Raw genomic sequence first — 20,635 nt, forward strand, 5'->3', positions numbered from 1 at the left:
GCAGTTTAAACTACCGGATGTGACGTTCAGGACAAAGAAAAAAACAAAAACGTCCGTTTTTTGGGTTGGCATGGATTTCGGATGATAAACAACACTTTAAGCGTCCTGCCTGGTAATTGCTTGTATAGTAAACACTTGTTTCAAGTTTAAGTTGTCCTACGGAACCGTTATGCCGGCGAACAAAGTGAAGCGTGCAAACATTAGCCGTCGCCGCTAGCTGAACCGCAACCTGCTGTTTGCTTTTTTGGGGGAAATGTCCGCCAGTGAAGTGCTCGAAAATGAAGAGAAAAGTGTCCAGATTAAGACCGAGTCCCAACGAAGAGGCTCGGATAATACGAGAGGAGCAGGAAAGGAGGAGAAAACTGCGGATACAGCAGGTAATAAGGCGGTGTTATGGCTTTCTGCTTCACTTTAGGTCCCTGATTTCCAGCACCTGTGGGATGTTTTCTGATGAAGTGCCAGTGCTTACTTGAACCCCTGTTTCTGTCTGATAAACACTATATTAAGGCTCACATGAGTTCATAACTTCAGGTTCCTCGCCTACATTAAATTTTACTTGCATGTGTAAAAGATCTGTCTTTTTGTGTGCGTACAGTCATTTTTTTGAAGTCTGATCGGTCTGTTCTGTCTCCGAAAGTTGCTTTGACACATGAATAAACAAAGGCAGACAGTTTCAGGGTATTCACGTAGTATTTCTTTTAGCATGATGAAGCTGTAAAGTGTCGTATGTAACTAACCAGTGAAGGACCTAAAGTTCACAAAGTATTCTGCTGTGAAGTCCCTGGTCATTTTGCTGACACATTTTTATTTAATTTTTTTATTTTTTTTCAAATAAGATTAGATTTGCTGGTATTACTGGCCAAGATTTATCTTTTGTATTGCATCCATTTTTTTCTGTTGACAGATGACGTGATGAAGATAATTAAGTTTATCATCACTGTAACCTACTGTCACTGCGTGATATATGCACACTGAGTGTGTGTTTTGTGTTGACACACAGGTGCGGGAGCAGCACCGGTACATTGCACAGCAGATCCGCCAAGATGTTGAGCAGAGGCGACAGTATGAGCTGCAACAACTTGAGCGGGAGCTGAGGAAGGAGTGGGAGCAACAGCAGAGGGAAAAGCTCCAGAGGCTGCAGAGGTTATACCAGGAGAGTCTCCAGTTGCTCGGCCAGGGGCACAGGAGTGCAAAAGAAAACGTAAGGCTAAAATAGTTCAAATTAGAGACACTAAAACGGGGATTATGAAAGAATAAAAAGAATGTATGAAACCAAATTTTGAGCCACATTGACGTAAACATAAACTCATCAGTGCAGTGTCCACAGGGTTTCTGTGGGTCATTAAAATGTCTGAAATTAGTTAGAAAATGTCTTAAACTTCCTGAGAAGATTCATCTGTTTAAGACAGTTAGATAAATCATGTAAAGCAAGCTTCATATAAATATACACAAATAATTATATCTATTTGCTATTATTTTAATTATTTAATTTATAAAAATATCTTTTAAGTTGTCATGAATACTGAAATCCACAGATCAAAGTAACAGTGACAGTCCAAAATCCAAAGAAAAATATGTTGTCATCATTTGGGGAAAAAACCTCCACCGAATACTCTTTGCTACGTTCTAGTTGTTGTGTATCCAACTAAGACATTTTGAGTGTATCATTGCACCAGCTGCTTGACCACATACTAATTTTTCACAACCTTAGTCTTTATTATATGGAAATAATTGCAGGAGAGAGAGAGAGACTTCCTGCATTTCCAATTCTCAACTGAAAATTTACAATGTGTCTTCTCAGTTGAAAGTGGACAAAAAGTTTGGTATGTTTTATCATTTGTACGCTGAAAGGATAAGACCTGTGCATGAAACAATTTTTTAAAAGACTAGAACGGAAATCAGCAGTTAGTGATGTCATCCTATCGTGTCTGCAGAATGAAGGAGAAATGTCAACTTTTAATAAAAGTTAAATTTAAACTTTGGGAAAAAAACATAGAAGCTATTGAAAGACTGATTACGTTACTAAAAGTTTAAACTTTGAATGACTTTTGTCAAATAAATTATGTCCCAGAGCTAGAGCGCCAACTTAGGTTGGGTTTTTTCACTCTGTGAGAAAACAAAATATTAATGTTCAATCTGCTTAAGGAAGAAGCAGAGTAATAGTAGTCTAGTGTGCTTTAGTCTTTTGCACTGGGGCACTTTAGTAGTATTTGAATTGTTTAGAAAAGGCAGAATACACTGCACCATGTTGATATTTGATTCTTGTTAACCCTTGTCCATATGATATTTATTTTTTGTGGCTAAACTTGTTGTTCAAGGAACCCGACTTGGCAGCCATAGCTCAGAGGGAGGAGGAGAATCACGTCAAAGCAGAGGAGCGTTACCGAGAAGCGCTGAAGGAGCTCAAATCACAGAGGCTTAAAGACCATGAGAAGCAAAACCAGTGAGCGTCATCACAAGAATTTTCAGATGTTTATGTGTTTAAATTTAATCAGAATTAAACCTGTGGCTTCACTGTTCTGTAGAGTTGTCAATGCCAGGAAGAAGGCATTACTGGCAGAAAAGGAAAGATCAGCAAAGGTGGCTAGCCTTCCACTGCCTCTCCCAAACCCTGTTCAGGTGATCTTCCCAAACAGTGATAATAATTTCCTGAACGTTTCCAAATCCTGAAAATCAAATGAAAGTCAAGGTAACCTTGTCTTCTCTCCTTGAAGCAGAACATCAGTCCCAAAAAGCCACGTTTCGTAAGGAGATCGGATGTGAGTGCCTTCGCTACCACACATTACCACATGGCCAAGAGTACAGTGGACAGAGAGGTGGACATAAACCAGGTAACACACCCTCTGATTTTTGTTTGTATTTACCAGCGCGATTTGTCAGAGTTATCTAATCGATCTGCCTAATCAGCCAAATGCCCACGAGGAAGCTGAGCTACATGCGAAAAGACAGCAGGACTTGGAGACAGAGGAAATGAGGAGGAGAGAAGAGCAGCTGGAGAAGGCTCGTCTCAGAGGGAGGCAGGCTCTGAGGAAGGAACAGCTCATGCAGGTACAACTTGCCTGTTAACCTGGCGACTAATTAACCTAGTCACTTACATGCCAGAATAAAGAAATTCTTGTGGAGGTTGCACTTTCATTACATGTTTAAAAAATGTATTACTTTAACATGTTTGATAGGCTTGCATTTAACTTGATACTTTAGCTGTAAGAAGAGATGAGAACTGTTTGCTTTTTGGTCATATGAAGTGCCTGATCAGTGTTTAATGGCCTCCTTTAGGATCGTGAGCGTTTGTTGGTTGAACTGGAACACATGCAGCAGACAGATCTGCTCAGGAGGAGGCAGCAGGTGTCGCAGATGCCTCCTCAGATCTTCCAGCCTCTCTATAAGAGACAGGAAATGAGGGAAGACTTCCAGAGGGAGATGGAGTTTGCCTTTGAGGACATGTACACTGGAGAGAGGAGTAAGGACTCTTCATCGTGTATTTTGTAGTATTCATACATGTTCTTAAAACCAGAGAAACAAAGTTGGCCAGAAATCGGCACTGAAGTTGCTCTGAAGCCTCTTTAAACTTTGTTAATTGTTACAGGGGTTAAAGGTGACCTGGTGGTCCAGCTGGCACCTGAGCCTCTTCCAGCCCACTCCACAACCAGCCAAGATCAAGAGCTGGATGTCACAGTGGATGAAATCACAACACCTGAAACAGAAAATGCACAACGTGACACAGAGCAGGAACCTGGAAGCACTGAGCAGGAAACATCAGCTGAAGGTGACCAGAAGCACCAGATTTAAAAACTCAAGTCATTCTTGTGCAGTTTATAATAAAATCAGTAGTCAGATATTAGCTTACTGAAGTGTATTGTATGAATTATGTCAAATTCTGAGACAAATAAAAAACCTTCTGGCCCAGAATGTAGCATGAATGTTGAAACCTTGATGTAATTTCCTTGAGTTTTTCTTTGTTTGCAGTGGTTTCCCAGAAACCTGCTCCTCAACGGGCATTGAAGAGGCTCCTGGATCGTATCAGGAGCCAAAGGAACCAGTGGATTGACCACAGCAGTCGCAGCTCTGCTGCTGATTCCCCAACCATCATCCGAGATCAGATCCCAGAGCGCGACATGACGATCGAAACAGGCTCTTTGATCAGCAGAGGAAAAGACGAATGGACTCCCACCGAGCCCCAGGAGGCTGACCGGTCTCCACCAGGTAATCAGTGACTGTGATCAGCTGTAAGAACAATCTACATAAATATTAGTAAAACTATTAATATTCTTTTAACAGTTTAAAAAAAAGTAAAAATGTTTATTACAAGGTAATAATCTTGTGGATTTTTTTTCTGAATTCAACCAGCATCAGAGAAAACGCCGCTGCCATCATCAGCTTCAGATACTCAGTTTCCTGCTGCTCTGGCCAATAGAATCCAAGAGTTTGAAGAAGAGCGAAAGAAACGGGTACGTGTTCATTTTAATTTCTGTGTGACTTTTCACTTAGATGGGAGGAGTTAATATTGAGAGTAAAAAACTTAAATGTCTGTACTCTGTGTCCCGTGATGGTTGGGAGCTGGTTTTCTAGTCCTGCAGAGATGGCACGTTCACTGTCCGCTAAAATCCGAGCATGCCTGCAGGGAGCTCTGTAGTCAGATGGAAGCGGTGTAAAAAGTATGCAAGACTACTGCTCTGTGCCCCCCTCTTGTTTGATTTTCTGTGCCCCCCTTCTCTATTCTGTCCCAGAATTTTGACACTGCAGCAGAGCATTGTTGATCGAACAGATCTACTCTATATTGTAAGCACTTGTTTCATTGTTGTTACTTCATCACCAGTTCACTGACTGGTTAGAACCAGGTTTTGCTGAGAAACTCATTGTGGGCTTGTTGTGAATTCCTGCTGGTGATTTTTGGAGAGGAGGTGATAAAGAGTTTTACCAGGGGCTAGCTTTGAATTAAATTAACAGTAACACACCTGATGCAGCTAAAATTTTATCTTCTAAACTAAAACGTAGCTCAAATCTGAGTTTGCATCTAGTAGCATCACTTTTTAAGCCTCTTTTTTTCCTGCCCAGGAAGCGGAGCTTGAAAGGGAGAAGCAGCAGCAGATGTTTTTGCTGCAGGAGCTGGAAGAGCAGAAGGCCAAGTTGGAGCAGATGCTGCTTGAAGCTCAGCAGGAGAAAGAACGACTGAAGGCTGCCGTGACCCAGGAAGAAACCATTAACCAACCAGAAGTGCCAGTCCATGACCACGATGTCATCTCTATCACCCCTAATTTAGCCAATGAGGTAGGTCTCTAATCCAACTGTCAAACCTATTCAATTTTCCTGTTATCAGGTTTTTTTAATGGCTATTGAAAATTCTATTTATTGGATTAATCTTGACATGCTCATAATAGCTAAGATACAAAATATGTCATGGATGTTATACATGCTGTTAACATCTTCTGATGCTTAACCTCCTTGGGTCTAATATTACTTTAGTCTGAGAAACATGTTCAGTTGTTATTTGTTGTTTTTTGCTTAAAGTTGACCAACGTATTATGTATAATTTTCATTATTGAGCTCTTGCCTGATTTACAGTTCAAAATAATCTTCACATTATTGTATGTGTTTTCCCTCATGACATCCTGACTTTGAAGCAAGCTACTTTAGCTCCTCCTCCTTTGAGCAATTCTTCTGATTGGCTGCCTCTCACAAACAGAAGGTTTGATTAACATGTAGGTGGAGCTTCTGTGCTCTTAGCCCAGGGGCGGGGGAACTCCAGGCCTCAAGGGCCGGTGTCCTGCAGGTTTTAGATATCACCCTGGGTCAACACACCTGAATCAAATGATTAGTTCATTACCAGGCTTCTGGAGAACTTCAAAACATGTTGAGGAGGTAAATTAGCCATTTGAATCAGCTGGATCAAGAACACATCTAAAACCTGCAGGACACCGGCCCTTGAGGCCTGGAGTTGCCCACCCCGTCGTAGCCAGAGCCTGAGAAGATTATATTAGTGATGATTGATGACAATCCAGGACAGAGAATCAAATACAGCTCAGACTGCTTAGATGGGATATTTTCCAGATAAGAAGAGGAAAATTAAGTTGAGAAAATAAATCTAACAGATTCACACACACTTGGGAGGGACTGGTCAAAAACTAGTAATATGAACTGTGAAAATTCAAGGTTTTGTCCTCCACCATTGTCTTCTGTGAGGGGTTTTCCAGGCTGTATGAGTAATCCCTTCCTTTGTGTTTGATCTTCACAGGTAGTTCCTCCTGCAGATAAGGATGACCATAGCAAAAGGATCAGAGAATACCAACAGCGGTTGTTAGAACAAAACAGGTGTGATGAATAAATCTGTTTGGGCCAGTTTGTGATTCTGAGTTTACATAACTTTAATGTCTTTGACCCTCCTGTTTTTGTTGTTGTTGTTGTTTTTGTTTTTTTAATTTTAGAATCCACCAAAGAGTGAAAGTGGCTCGCCAGCGCCTGGAGGAATACCAACAAGCTCTACAGATTCGTTACAACATGACTGCCACTTCATTACTACCTCCTGTTGTGCCTCCAGGCCTTGCTCATCCACCTCCAAACAGTACACAGTGTGTTCGTCATCCAGGTCGTCTGCAAGTTGCGCCGGCTCCTCTCCACGCTCCTCTCCAAGCTCCTCTCCATGCTCCCCTCCACGCTCCTCTCCAAGCTCCTCTCCATGCTCCCCTCCATGCTCCCCTCCATGCTCCCCTCCACGCTCCTCTCCACGCTCCTCTCCATGCTCCCTGGGCCCCTTTGCAGGCTCCTCTCCATCCCCCTCTCCATACTTCCCATGCTCCTCTTGTGGCTCCTCTCCATCCTCCTCTTCATGCTCCTCTCCACCCCCCTCTGCAGACTCCCCAGGCTCCTCTCCAGGCTCCTCTCCAGGCTCCTCTCCAGGCTCCTCTCCAGGCTCCTCTCCATGCTCGTCTCCAGGCTCCTCTCCATGCTCGTCTCCATGCTCCTCTCCATGCTCCTCCCCAGGCTCCTCTCCATGCTCGTCTCCAGGCTCCTCTCCATGCTCGTCTCCAGGCTCCTCTCCATGCTCGTCTCCAGGCTCCTCTCCATGCTCGTCTCCAGGCTCCTCTCCATGCTCCTCCCCAGGCTCTTTCCCAGGCTCCTCTCCAGGCTCATGCAGTGCCTGTGTATAATCATGAATTGCCACAAACCTCTGAGGATGTTTCCACAGAAGAATCTGACACATTAACGTCCCCTCCCAGCCTCTCTGGTTTTAGTCTGGCTTCCAAACCGCTGCCAGATGATGTTGAATCCGACTCAGACAGTCTGAGATACCAGAGACTAAATGACACGTCTTGGCTGACTGACAGCATAATGGAGAAAGTAACAGAGCACCTTCCAGAGAGAATGAGACCACTGTCAGTCACCAAAGAGAAGCTGCCTTGTAAACGATTCACAGAACATCACTCTAGCAGCATCCCAGTGCAGCCATCCTCTGAACCCATCAAAGTCATGAGATCGACCATCGCAGAGGTTACAGCTCCACTTTCAGGTTATGCTCTGGCTGAGGCAGAGGCCTCTCGGAGCACTGGATCCCTGAGCGTTGGAGAGGACAACATGGAGAGACAAAGACAAGAGTTGCAGGAGGCCCAGAGGCGAGTACTAGAGCAGAGGGAGGCACTGATGCTGCAGCAAAGGCAACAGGAAGAGGAGAGGCGGAGACAGGACTTGGAGATGGTGCAGATGAGGAAACAAAAGGAGACATTGCAGGCTCTGATTAATACCGATGCACAAGTAAGTGAGAGGACTGTTAAAGCAGTTATTTTGCAGTAAAAAAAAATCATAGTTTTAAGAAAGGAGTGAGTAGAAACAAAGATTGAAAAGCAGAGTGCCAAAAAACACCGTCAGCTTAAATGTTTAAGAGTGAAAGAACATGTGAGAAATGAACCATCCTGATGACTTTTTCTCACCTACAGCCAGTTTCTCGGCCTGATGGTGAAACGGTGGTTTCGGAGAACATTAATCAGAACCGCCTCCAGTTACTTGCATCCCTGCTCAAGGCCATAGAGGAGTCTAATGGAGGAACTTTATCACACCTAGAGGACCCTCAGGATCGCGACAGCTCCTCTGAACAACATCCATCCAACAGCAGTCAAACAGGTAGCTGACATGTTGAGAATGGAGATATTTTTGTCAAAATGATTTCAGGGACAATTGCATATGACTGAATGAAGTAAACAATAATAACGATTGTTCTTAAGTTAACAAGCACTATTACAAACCACTGATCTTTATTCCTTACAGGGTTCGTACGGGTGCTTGAAATCCTTGAAAATGATTGAATTTTAATGTTGTCTTTTCAAGGTTTGAAAAGTGCTTGAATTTCAGATGTGGTGCTTAAAAGTGTAACTGTATTTCATTCACAACAAATAACTATCTGATTGAATAGTTTTCTTATCAGATAGAGAAATAAAATGAGTCGCAAAATTTCCCTGTCTGGGCTGCCTTGCGTCTGTTTCAACGTGTGACCCCGCCCTCTAACAATCGGGGATGAGTGCGTTAACATACCTGTAGGTTGCTGTTTAAATGAGTGTTTGATGACGGCGCTCTCCAGTCACGTGATAGCTGAGTCCTTGTAAATAATTTTCCAGTACGCGTACGTTACACATGCAATTTTTTAAAATTATGATTATTATTTTGCTAGCTATCAAACTCGCTGGAGAAATGATTGAAATGCACTGAGAGTGATGCAGTATGGCAGCGCTATTATGGAATATGCTGTGAACTTGGCTAACATTACTTGGCAGTAATGTGAGTTAATTTACTCAAGTGAAAGCTTTAAACATTAGCCTGATACGTAACTAGCCAACTTAAGGCGTTCTGATTAACCCTCTGGGGTCGACGGACCCAGAGTCTCCATTTCAACTTGGGTCGAACGTGTGGACTTCAAGCTGTATACCAGTTTTCTAAGGAGAGCGCCAGCAAACACGCTTTGCTTGTGAGTGAAAAAAGAAAAAGAAAAAAACACTCCTTCCCTATTGGTGGAAAAATGTACCATGTCGACCAATCAAAAAATGATATGGCAACATGTGGCATTTGGTCGTTTGGGAAGAGGGGGAAGTTTTAGGAGTGACCGGCGAGAGAGAGAGTTTTGATACATGAGAAATTTGTGACGTTTACCGTGTTTGGAGTCTCAAGTTAGTGTGTTGTCTTGTGTAGTTAGTGTGTAGTTGTTGTTTTGTGTGTTAGTTCTACTAGTGAATGTCACAGTTGCTGCAAAAAAGCCACTAAAGGCAGATTGTAGTGTAAACGCTGAGTGACACACCTGCTGTCAGACCTGCAGGTTTATCCCTGTGCTGTTCTCATCTGTGTTATAGTGGACACAAACTATTTTTTGGAGTTGCATAAATAATTTGTGTGCCTTCTTATTTGACACAGAACACCTGATTGTTCTGTAAATAGTTTTAAATGGTTATATGAAAAACGTCTGAGCCTTGGCTGCATTTTTAGGTAAATAGTACCATATAACTTTGTTTGCAAAACTTGTGCATATTTTTTAAGAATGTACAATTTCTATTTGCATTTCAAGTTATGAAAATGATTCCTTAAACATGCTTGTGGTTTTTACAGTCAAAAATATCACTTTCTACTCATATTTTAAATTATGTCTGAATTTAGATCAATTGTGCTGAAATATAGGTGAAAAGGTGAAAGGTAAAGGTGAAATATAGAGGCCAAATCAAAAGTAGTCAAAAACGGCCAATTATATCCTGGACACCAGAGGGTTAAAGGCTAAAAGCAAAGTTGTCACCAAGTACTGTTTATATTTGTTTGTATTACTGCAGCTTTTTAAAGTATTAACTTGGTGCCTTTGGGTGAAATAATGGTAATATGAGTGATCCACATGGTCACAAAGAATAGCCACTTGTTTCTGTGCTACCAAAGTTCCCGGCTTTCATTCAAAATGTGTTTATCGTCAGCTCCTACACATTAAACTACTTAAACATTATAAATGTCTTCAAGCTCACACTGAGGCCTGTGGGGCACTATCGGCCACTCAGACAGTACACACATTTATGTGTATTTATATATGAATATTTCATACTTTAAGGCTGCCTGTTTATTTAAGGCAGATGAACAAAATACATTGGGATTGTACATAATAATATCACAGATGATAAATTCAATAGATTTTAAGTAGATACTTGTGCATTCTTCAAGTCTTATATGTTGAATTGAATTATGTGATCTATTCAAAGCCTCCCAGTCAGTGCTGTTCTCCATGCCTGTCTGACTGTACACGATGTTATTAGCACAAACACTTTAAAGGTGATCATTTAGGACTTCAGCAATAATACAGACAGCAATGTAGTTAGCAATAAAACAGCTTTATTGGGAATTAACTTAAAAAACAAACAAACAGCAAACAAACATCTGTCTCCTATTTTTTGTCACACAGGAAAGAAGCATCAATATCTGATGAGAAGACCTTATTAATTTCTTTCTTCTTTTTTTTTCAACAGGAGAAGAATATCTAACAAGTTGATTTGTTCACATTTTCACATCTTAATTTTTAAGGGAAACGTGCATTTTGAGTTTATACACTATGTATATAAGGCGACCGTTTCCTTTTGCAGTATTTTTGTGTGGTGCGTTTTTCTATGTCTTACCAAAGGGGGAGCAAAGGTGTCTTTTCACATGGTCTTACTGAGGTGATGCGAATTGAAACATGCTTTCTTTCTTTTTTTCTTTTTTTTTGGGGGGGGGGCTTGAAAAGGTACCTTGAAAGTGCTTAAAAAGTGCTTGAATTTGACCCTGAAAAGGCGTATGAACCCTGTCCTTAATTAATGCAACAGAAATGTTGCTTTTGTTTGCCTTATGTTTCAAAACCTTCTGACTTTTCTCCTGTGCAGATTCAAGGCAGAATGTCAGATATTATAAAGCCCCCGTCAGTGTTTCACAGTCAGGTTCTCTTTCTTTTTTCTTAACAGTTTAATTTTGTCTTCTTTAAAAACAGATGAAGTAACAATTCCTTACAAATCCTTAAATTTGTGTCTGGTGCTCAAAGAACATTTTGGGCACGAGAACGTTTTCCCAAAAGCATTTTCCAGCTTTTCTGCAAAAGTAAAAGTGGAATCTTGTCTTGTCTATCTTCTTTAGAGTCCAGGACAGGACACTATATCTTCATCTTTAAATTCAGGCTTTGTGTTTTTTGAATGTTGTCATTGTTGTTTCTCAACTTTAAAACTGTCCTAATAAACCTGGGCTTCAATAAAAACAAGTACCTAGTCATGCAGTCTACTGTAATGGGATTACAGCAAGTCAGTTTGTGAAAATTCCTCTCTCCTAGATATTCCACAATCAATTGTAAGTGCTTTTATCGCAAAGTGGTAGTGTTTAGGGACAACATCAACTCAGTGTGAACATGTAAAGTTGCAGAGCGAGGTCACTGGCATTAAAATAAAATGTAGAGTAATATATTGTTTTTAAAAATGAAACTGTACACATTATTTTTTTTGTCCATATTTCTGACTGGTTGTTTCTCTTGTGCTTTAAAGTTCAGAGTGATGCTGCTGCCGGACCTGGCCCGGCATCAGTCCTCCACTCAGGACACCTCCACCCTCCACGAGCAGCAAAGCCCCCTGTGACACGCGTCAGGCTGGGCTTCTTGGAGATGATGACTGAACAGCACGAGCTCAGTGCTATTCAAGAGGTGGAGACTCCAGTCGATGCCAGCCAACTCACAGGTCTGCTCAGCTGCAGTAAGACGTGAATATCGGGCAGTTTCATCTCCTGCATGTATAACATTGACTTATTTATTTGTTTTAACTGTAGGCCCAGACAATGGTGTGACAGTTCCTTCACATATTGAACGCTGGGATCAGCAGGAGGAGTACGACTCGTCTACGGCTTCTGACAGGACTCTGCAGACAACCTCGGAGTTCAGCAGTGGACAGAAGATCTCTGAAAGATTAACCAGCTCAGGGACAAGTTCAGGGAGATCCAGCCTCTGGAGAGAGAGACTGCTACTGACAGAGGCAGGAGCATCTCCAGAATCCTCCATCTCTGGTGAGTAGAGAAGATTTAACATAGGGAAAAAATGGTACCACTGAATTAAGGGAAATTAAAGATTTCTTGATGTGGAAACACTGTTTTCTAGATTCAGTCCCAAGAAAAAAGTCCCCCCTTTCCTCAGACTCTGGGAGAGGAGCAGATTTCTCTGGTCCTGCAGTGACGAGCTACAGATCCCCCACAGAGGTAACCAGTCCAGTGACAATTTTCACAGTGTTCATATAGTGTTTATCACTGCTCTTTCCTCCCCTGGAAAACTCATGTAGCCAATAGTGGGTTAGAAAGCTACAAGGGAAGGAGCAGTTTTAATATGCAGGAAGTAAATGTCAGTGCATATTAATACTGTTATGTATATTTTAATACCCTCTGAGGTTCACATGATGATGTGGATCAATGATGAAAAATAGCCAAATCTGAGTGCTTGGGCAGCATCTGCCTCAGCCTGTGATTATGTTTGAGAAGCTGTGTGTGTGTGTGTGTGTGCGTGTGTGTGTGCGTGCGTGCATAAGTGCGTGTGTGTTCGTCTGCCTGTGATGAGTGAATGGTTTGTGTTTCTTTCTTCTTTCCTTCCTTCCGCTGAGCGATGATGTAAACATAATAAACCTGAAGTGTATTAAATTAAAAATACATTTCATGATGGTTTCTACACTTGAACTGAGCTCAGTGAGTCTGCGTAACAGCAGGTCTATGTATGAGTCGATACATGTTATAACCCAAACACAAATTTAAGTTGTCTCTCTACAAATGGACAGAGGTCTTCACTGTCCATTTGTATGAGTGTTATCCTGTATATAAAAGATAAAAAGATTCTGAACTTGAAACATGAAGTACCTCAGTGTCTCTTTGTAATGGCCAGTAGGGAGAGACTCCTCTGGTAGTAAACAGATGGACAAAAGACGGACATCCCCACAGTAACATTTCCCCCTAACTTTGTATTTTGGAGCTTCAGTGTTCGTGTTTAGGTGGGGTTTCCTGTTAAAGTAAGTGATTCTTCAGGGGTTTGGCCTTTTGTTGAGTACATCACTACTGGTCAGGATGCTCATAGATGCAAATGCATTAAATATTCAAAACATAAGTGTGTGTGTGCTTTCATTTCAAAATGCCTCAATATGTTCAACTGTATGAATGTGTGTCCAGAGTGTGTTTATCTCTATAACAAGATAAGATGCCATGACAGTTTATTTTGTGTCAGTCTCCAAACAGGCCTCCTGGGTCTGACAGCTTCTCTTCTACTACCATCTCCACCGGAAGCTACATGACTACTGACCCAGAGCAGAATGTAAACACCGGTGAGGAACAGCCAGGTGTGTAGGTGACATGTCTGTGCAGCTTTAAATCAGATGATCCAGCAGATACTGGGGTAGTTCTTCATGATTAAACGGATAATATGGTTAAACTGTAAGGCTTATAAGGGAGCATGTTGTTTGTATGTTACAGCTGTGTGCTGCTGTGCATTTTAAAGTGAACCTGTTCTGCTCATTCCCACTTCCAGATTACTATTCTTTGTGTGATTCTGGGTCTTTGTGCAGCTCATAATTTCATTTTCTGTCTGAAAGAAGCCGTTTAAACTTCTCCCTCTTTAAAATGGCCTAATAAGACGACTTTCTTACAACTGACCATCACAGTCTCACAGCAGTTCTTGTTATAGCTGCAGCTTTTAATGTACTGATTCATGTCCACGTACCCAAATGATTATTTTTCATATTTTATTATTATTATAATATTAATAATATTTTTAAGGGCTGGAAAAGTCTGTGATTGTAGTGTGGAGGACTTTGCCATGGTCTGAATCATTTCATTTTTTTGGCTGCTCACATCAGAAGCCACAGCATGAGTCTCTGATGGTTTTCACATCTAAACTGGGGCATTTTGGGGCTTTAGTGAAAGAAAAGCAGGGGAAAAACGGGGAAGCAGGGACAGAGTAAGGTTATTGACACACAGGAAATGTTCATTTTAATTTTTATTATTAATCATGAGATTAATAAAAGGTTTTGGCAGAAAACTTACTTGGGTAGGTTTAGGAATTTCAAAAGTACTTGGTTTAGATTCATTTCACTGTATTTTTATTTCTTATTTTGCATTGTGTTTCTGACTTTGCTATACTTCTAATGTGCTGACCTGGTTCTTCTTCTTCTACTTTAGATAAATCTCTCCTCCATAAACGCACTGATCAACAAGAAGGTGGAGCAGATTTACAACACGTCTCCTGTCTGTCTGGTGAGAGCTTCTGTGTTAAGGAAAACTCAGCGACTGGCCCTCCTGGTCTGTCTGTGGACTCGATGTTCAGTGACAGCAGTATCCAACAAATTATAGACAAATATACACGGGAACTTGACCTCTCCCTCAGCTCTGCTGGGAAAACAGGTACAAAATGGACATGTTTATTTGAAGGCGATGCTCTGTCTTCACCTTGATAGTTTAGGTACGAGTGTTAAGACATGGTGTGATAAGATGCTGAGATGTGACAAAGGCTGTCTGATAGCACAGTGTTTTATTCCTTTGTTGATCTTTAGACAGTGAAGGCTCACATATGGAAGAACACAGCGCTTCGGTCTCTCAGCAGTCTTTGTTTCGAGTCTTGGAGAGAAGAGGGGAGGATGAAAGCTCTGCACGACGTCAGTCTCTTCTCTCAGACGCAGCAGGAACGGAGACGAGAGGCCTGGTCAGTGATTCAGTTTTAAGCTGTTATACTAGAGTCCTTTGAAGCTCTTTGTAACAACTGTTATCGATATTTGAATACCCTGAGTGATGATGTAAACATAATAAACCTGAAGTGAATTAAGTTAAAGTACATTTCATGATGGTTTCTACACTTGAACTGAGCTCAGTGAGTCTGTGGGCATGCACATGTTGTAACCCAAACACAAATTATGAGTATTAAGCTGTGTATAAAAGATAAACATAGACTCTGCACTTGAAACAGGAAGTACCTCAAAACCAGCTAAATGTCTTTTTTGTAATGGCCCGTTGGGCTTAGACTCCTCTGGTAGTAAACAGACTGGACAAAGGACGGACATATCCAGTAACATTACCCACTAGCTTTGTAGTTTGGAGCTTCAGTGATACTTGTAGCAGCAGACTATATCAAACTGAGGATAATCAGATTTTAGAGTTGAATTAGTAGAGTTTTAACTTGTACTTGTAGATGAAGCGACAAACTGTGTTAACTGACAATGGTTTTCTGAAGTATTCCTGAGCCCATGTGGTAATATCCTTTACAGAATGATGTTGGTTTTTAATGCAGTGCCGCCCGAGGGATCAAAGGTCACAGGCATTCAGTGTTGGTATTTGGCCTTATGTGCAGTTTTCTCCAGGTTCTCTGTATCTTTTGATGATATTGTAGACAGTAGATGAAGAAATCCACAGATTCCTTGCAATTGTACATTGAGAAACGTTGTTCTTAAACTGCTGGACTATTTGCCCATGCATTTGTTCACAAAGTGGTGAACCTCGCCCCATCCTTGCTTGTGAGCGACGGAACCTTTTGGGTATGCTCTTTTTGTGACAAACACCCGTTTCCAATTAACCTGTTCACCCATGGAATCTTCAAAACAAGTGTTTTTTGAACATTCCTCAACTTTCCCAGTCTTTTGCTGCCCCTGTCCTAGCTTCTTGGAACGTATTGCAGGCATCAAATTCAAAATGAGTGAAGATTTGCAAAACAACAATGAAGTTTATCAGTTTGAACATAAGATGTCTTGTCTTCGTAGTGTATTCAACTAAATATAGGTGAAAAGGTTTTGGAAACCACTGTGTTCTGTTTTTATTTACGTTTTACACAACGTCCCAACTTCATTGGAATTGGAGTTGTACATCTACAGTGACAATATAGGGCTATTCTATTCTATTCTATTCTATTCTATTCTATTCTATTATGTTCTAGCCAGTCTCTAAATTGCAGCAAAAAAAAAATCTAAATATTTTAATTTTGTTGAAAATAGATTTAGAAGAATTTGACTGAATCTTTTTTTTTTTCCCCCTGTTATCGTTGCAGGAAGTGCACAATCAAGTTGATCCCAAAGTGGGCGAGTTCTCTGCTGGGGCCTCATTACTGGTTGACGACCACGAGCAGGATTCTTTCCGGCCTCTGATTGGTCAGCTGGCAGACCGGTCATCCTGCCTCGTTACCGAGCAGAGGGATTCGGCCCTGGAGCAGCTCGTTGGTCATCCGTCGGCTCACTCATCAATGCTTGGTCACTCTCCGGGCCAGCTGTTCTCCCCAAGTGTGGGTCAAGATGGATGGGATTCCACACTGAGTCGGATGATTGGTCGGCTCTCCCATCAGTCCAGCTCTCACTGGTTGAGCGACGGGCGAGACTTTTATGCAGGTCATATGATGGGTCGGATGGAGACGCAGCAGTCGACCTCATGGTTAGATGAAGCTCCCGATGAGAGCCAGATGAGACCCCTGGTAGGAGAGCTGGACGAGTCTGCAGAACAGCACAGTGGAAGCTCAGGTAAAATGATCATTTGACTGAATTTATCAATTAATGGCTGAATATCAGGGAAAGTGAGTGAAACCTAATATCACATTCTTAGTTACAGTGCAGTGAAAATAACTAAATATATCAGTAATTTTATAGCAGGATATGTAGAGCTCATATAATATGCTGTATATAAAAGATGGACCTAGTTTCTAGATCTAATGGTGTATTTTTGCAAAACATAAATCAAGGTTTTCCCCTTGTGTGACTACAGTCATTGCCCCTAATAGCCAACTGGACGAGAACTAGTACAATCAATACCTGGCATCAGGTTACAATGATTTATTTTCAGAACCTGAAAATTATGGTATGAAAGTAAGTTTTTAAAAAAAACACTACGTAGAAATGTGATTTTTAATAATCTTTTTCAGGGAAAATGACCAAATATTAGTTTCCTGAACAACTTAAGCTTGAATTCTTCCAATTGTGAGTTTTTGTCTCGTTTACTAGTTTCCACTTCAGTTGAAGTTAAACATGAGCATTTTGTAAATAATGGCCCCAATTAAAGTCAGAAACAACAGTAATGCAAAGTATGCTTTTGGATGATCACTGCCACATCTTGGTATCTGTGAGCTCCACCCCTCACCCAGTTTCAGAACACAGAGATGGTGATTTGTAGAAAAACAGCCAACTTGAGGCTTAAAAAACAGGACCATTAAATTATGGGACTTAATTCATCTTCTATAAACAGTCTCATACAAACCAGCTGTCTTCACAAGCATGTCCACCATGAAGTTTGACGTGTCATTCATTTGTTTGCAGGTAAAAGAAATCGTGTGACTCTTGGTGTCTCAGCTGACATCCGGGTCCCATCATATCCAGCGCTGCCTCCCGAGGCCTCATCACACAGTGCCTCTGTCCCAGCTATGAGCCCACATCCACAGGATCCGACACAGCAGAATCAAACCAGTTCAACAGACATGGACTCAGGCAGAGCTGAAGGTGTGGTACAAAATATTCACGTAAGACTTTACTGGGGTCAGTCATCTGTGGTAACACTTTACAGTAGCAATCAAGATAATCCATTCATTAACTGTGGTTATTAGAAAGTTGAAAATTATGTTAAAAGTGCATAAGCAAGGAGGTGAGGTGGCAGCTCCCTTCTTATGCTTGTGCTTTTTCCTAAACCTGGCCGAAGTCAGGTTTAGAAAAAAGGCCTGGTCTGGGTTTGCTTAAGGGTGCCCAGCGAAATAAATCATCACTCCAATGAACAGGTGTTAGTATGTGAGGAGTTAAAGTGAGACTCCATGAGATAAGGTGCTACTCCTAATGAAAGATTGTTTTTCACCATTTTTAGAGTTTGCAGGTTCAGATTCATTCCACCCCCTTTTGGCAGAGGTCACCCAAAACGAAACAGCAGACCTCTCCATCACCTTTCACCAGCCTGAGCACAGCGTGCACAATTTTCCTGACGGGCATCCAGCCAGCAGGGAACGCAGTGTTACCACACCTGTAGAGGTCATTTCGCACTCTGATCTTTCTTCTGTGGAGTCCGAGCCATCACCAGAGCGCCTTCGAACGGAGGAGCCAAACCGCTGCCCCGCAGCTTCCTCCACCTTACATGAATCCTTCTCCCAGCTCATTACCACCCAATGCCATCCCCAGGAGTCTGTTCTGATAGTATCTCCCACCGTGAGGGCAGATGTTGAGCAAACAGCTGAGATTCTGTCAAATTTATCCATGTGTGATGATACACCTGCTTTGGGTGTGTCACGGGCAGAGGAAAGGCTTGGAGGCGCGGATTCAATCAGTGCCGAAGAGATCAAGTGTGGTCATGGTCCAAATCTGAGGAATGTTTCTCCTGTCTCTGATAAGATACTGGTATGAATCTGTGATATGTTACTTTGGTCAACTTTGAAAAAGCACAGTTATTTTAGTAAAAATTTACCAATAGGGTACTATAAACTATTATTTCTGATGTTTTAAGTTAGCTTTACCTATTTTTATAACTCTGGTGTTGCTTCGTTGTTTATTAGGAAGCAGCCAAAGAGAAGGGGATCCTGGAGCAGTCTGAGATCACACTGGTGAGCCTGACGGACTCTACACTGCAGGACCAGGAGTCCACCAGCTCAGAGGAAGAGGGAGCTTGGGTAATCAAGAATCCAGATGGAAGGGTCGAGGAAGGGCAGAAAGGCCAAGAGATGGAGGTGACTGTTCAGAAGTGACGTGACTGAGTTTTCATTCAGGTTTTCATTCAGGTTACTTTCTCATCTCTAAACATAAACATTTGCTCGTAGGGTGCAGAATCTACGTTGATACCTGAGGAGACTCCAGAGTACGACAGCCAAACACATCCAGGTAAAGCAAGTGGAATATATCTGCCTGAGTCAAACTGGTGAATTGTGGGAAAACCATAGGCCTGAACAACGAAGCAGGACTCTGAGCTCAGGGAGGTAACTTCAGGTTAAACTCTGAGTTTTAAATGTAAAGTCGTTCATGTCTTACTAGGGTACATCGCCATGGTAACTTATGCTGCAGGATAAGTGCTCCAGATCAGGTTATAATTGATATTACAGATCACGGACTACTGATCAAACATGTCACAGGATGATTCCTTCTGGAGGATCCCTCAGACCTCATTGTGCTGGTATTAAGGGGCTCTAAGATGGTTTACAGTTTCTGTTGATCATCAAAAAGCAATATAGTACTTTGAATTGCTTTGTAGTACAGACGTCAATGGACTGATATACATATTTTCTCTCCTAACATTACATCATTTTTTAAGCCAAAACTTTATAAACCTGACCGTTACTTCCTTCCCTCTTTCCAGTGACAGTCCTAGAGTTTCAGTGGGGTCTGTGCAGAGACCAGCCAGATGTCAACCAGCAGAAACTTGCAGCTCTGCTCCAGAGATCCAACCACAGGGTGAAGGAAATCAAGGCCAAAGCTGCTCTTGCTAAAAGTCGACGTGAGCTCCAAGTTCTACCAGAAGGAAGTGAGCAAGCTAAAGCGAACACATGTCAACCAGTCACCTGTAACACAAAAACTAAACCAGAACCTCTACACAAGGCCAGTCCAAAGTCAAAGGGAGAACAGGCCCCACAACAGATGGAGGAATCTGGTTTCATCAAGCAGCAGAAACCCCCCCACCTTCTTCCACCAGGTACCACCAGAATAAAAATGAGAATTACTTCATCCTGCATTAGGGAAATTATTTTATTACAGTGGTTGCATGAAATCTGCCAGATGCTTCTGCCTGAGAGATAATTATATTATAGGGAGTGAGGGTATGTCATGTGAGATATTTCCTGTCCTTATGACAGTGGAGCTGAATCAGTCTGTTAGAGAAGGTGCTCCACTGCCTGTCCAGGAAGCCATGCAGGAGGTCTGGATCATCCACAAATGATAATACTTCCAGATGTTTTTACTGGCTCATTTTAATCATTTCATACACTGCTGGATAGCTTAATCTTCAATGGTATGTCTTTTTATTATAGATGAGGCGCCTGGTTTGAGGCAGCATGCAAGTTTATACCAGCTTATGTAGTGCATATTAAAGAAGCCTCTATGTCTGAAAAATTAATGTGGAAATATGTTAAACCTGCATTCTTTAGAACCAAATAGCTTTGTCATTGCAAATAGAGCAATAATAAATAAAAAATACAATAAGTAAGCTATAAATAGCAGCATGAGTCAATTATCAGTGCAGACATTTATTGGTGCATGTAAGTGACACAGATGGTGTTTGGAAAGGACCGGTCTCTGAACCTAGAGGTGTGGGTTTTGGCTGATCTCTATCCTCTGCCAGAGTGCAACAGTTCAGATGGTGATTGTGACACCATCACTGATGATGTTTTGTGCTTGTTTGAGTATCTGCCAGGCATGGCCAAATATATTTTTTGTTTTCTGCTGTTCTCACCACTCCTCACAGTGCCTGTTTGTCTGCTACAGAACAGCCTGCATACCACACTGGTAAGCGGTGCATTACAACAGACTCAACTGTCGCACGGCAGAAAGAAATGAGCAGTTGTTCCTCCCAAATGTCCTCTGATGTGCCCACTTTATTATGGCAGGTTCTCTGGAAGGACTTTACTCTCCATCAGTGGGTCTGAGTCTGTTTTGCTTTTCCCCATAGTCTTAGTGGTGCAAACTGAACACTGTGCTGATTGTCGCTCTACCTGTCTCCG

The 20,635-nt window shown here is 41.8% G+C and overlaps 1 protein-coding gene across 1 annotated transcript in view; it reads left to right on the top strand.

Annotated features, from left to right (window-relative positions):
- cep295 (centrosomal protein 295) overlaps positions 1-20,635 on the top strand; it is a 21,860-nt gene continuing 1,225 nt past the window's right edge. Inside the window, exons 1-26 of the mRNA XM_084951948.1 lie at positions 1-377; positions 1,001-1,201; positions 2,319-2,443; positions 2,526-2,619; positions 2,715-2,831; positions 2,908-3,048; positions 3,277-3,460; positions 3,587-3,766; positions 3,967-4,203; positions 4,348-4,448; positions 5,056-5,268; positions 6,233-6,309; positions 6,423-7,746; positions 7,929-8,112; positions 11,511-11,699; positions 11,788-12,021; positions 12,113-12,210; positions 13,217-13,328; positions 14,167-14,388; positions 14,538-14,686; positions 16,019-16,481; positions 17,271-17,450; positions 17,806-18,329; positions 18,485-18,655; positions 18,746-18,806; positions 19,279-19,611. Of these exons, the coding sequence (XP_084808074.1) occupies positions 279-377; positions 1,001-1,201; positions 2,319-2,443; positions 2,526-2,619; positions 2,715-2,831; positions 2,908-3,048; positions 3,277-3,460; positions 3,587-3,766; positions 3,967-4,203; positions 4,348-4,448; positions 5,056-5,268; positions 6,233-6,309; positions 6,423-7,746; positions 7,929-8,112; positions 11,511-11,699; positions 11,788-12,021; positions 12,113-12,210; positions 13,217-13,328; positions 14,167-14,388; positions 14,538-14,686; positions 16,019-16,481; positions 17,271-17,450; positions 17,806-18,329; positions 18,485-18,655; positions 18,746-18,806; positions 19,279-19,611 (6,013 nt within the window). The 5' untranslated portion in view covers positions 1-278. The remainder of the gene's footprint in view (positions 378-1,000; positions 1,202-2,318; positions 2,444-2,525; positions 2,620-2,714; positions 2,832-2,907; positions 3,049-3,276; positions 3,461-3,586; positions 3,767-3,966; positions 4,204-4,347; positions 4,449-5,055; positions 5,269-6,232; positions 6,310-6,422; positions 7,747-7,928; positions 8,113-11,510; positions 11,700-11,787; positions 12,022-12,112; positions 12,211-13,216; positions 13,329-14,166; positions 14,389-14,537; positions 14,687-16,018; positions 16,482-17,270; positions 17,451-17,805; positions 18,330-18,484; positions 18,656-18,745; positions 18,807-19,278; positions 19,612-20,635) is intronic.

Source organism: Perissodus microlepis, chromosome 14, assembly GCF_051167445.1.
Source record: "Perissodus microlepis isolate ML-2025 ecotype Zambia chromosome 14, ASM5116744v1, whole genome shotgun sequence".
NCBI classification, from domain to species: Eukaryota; Metazoa; Chordata; class Actinopteri; order Cichliformes; family Cichlidae; genus Perissodus; species Perissodus microlepis.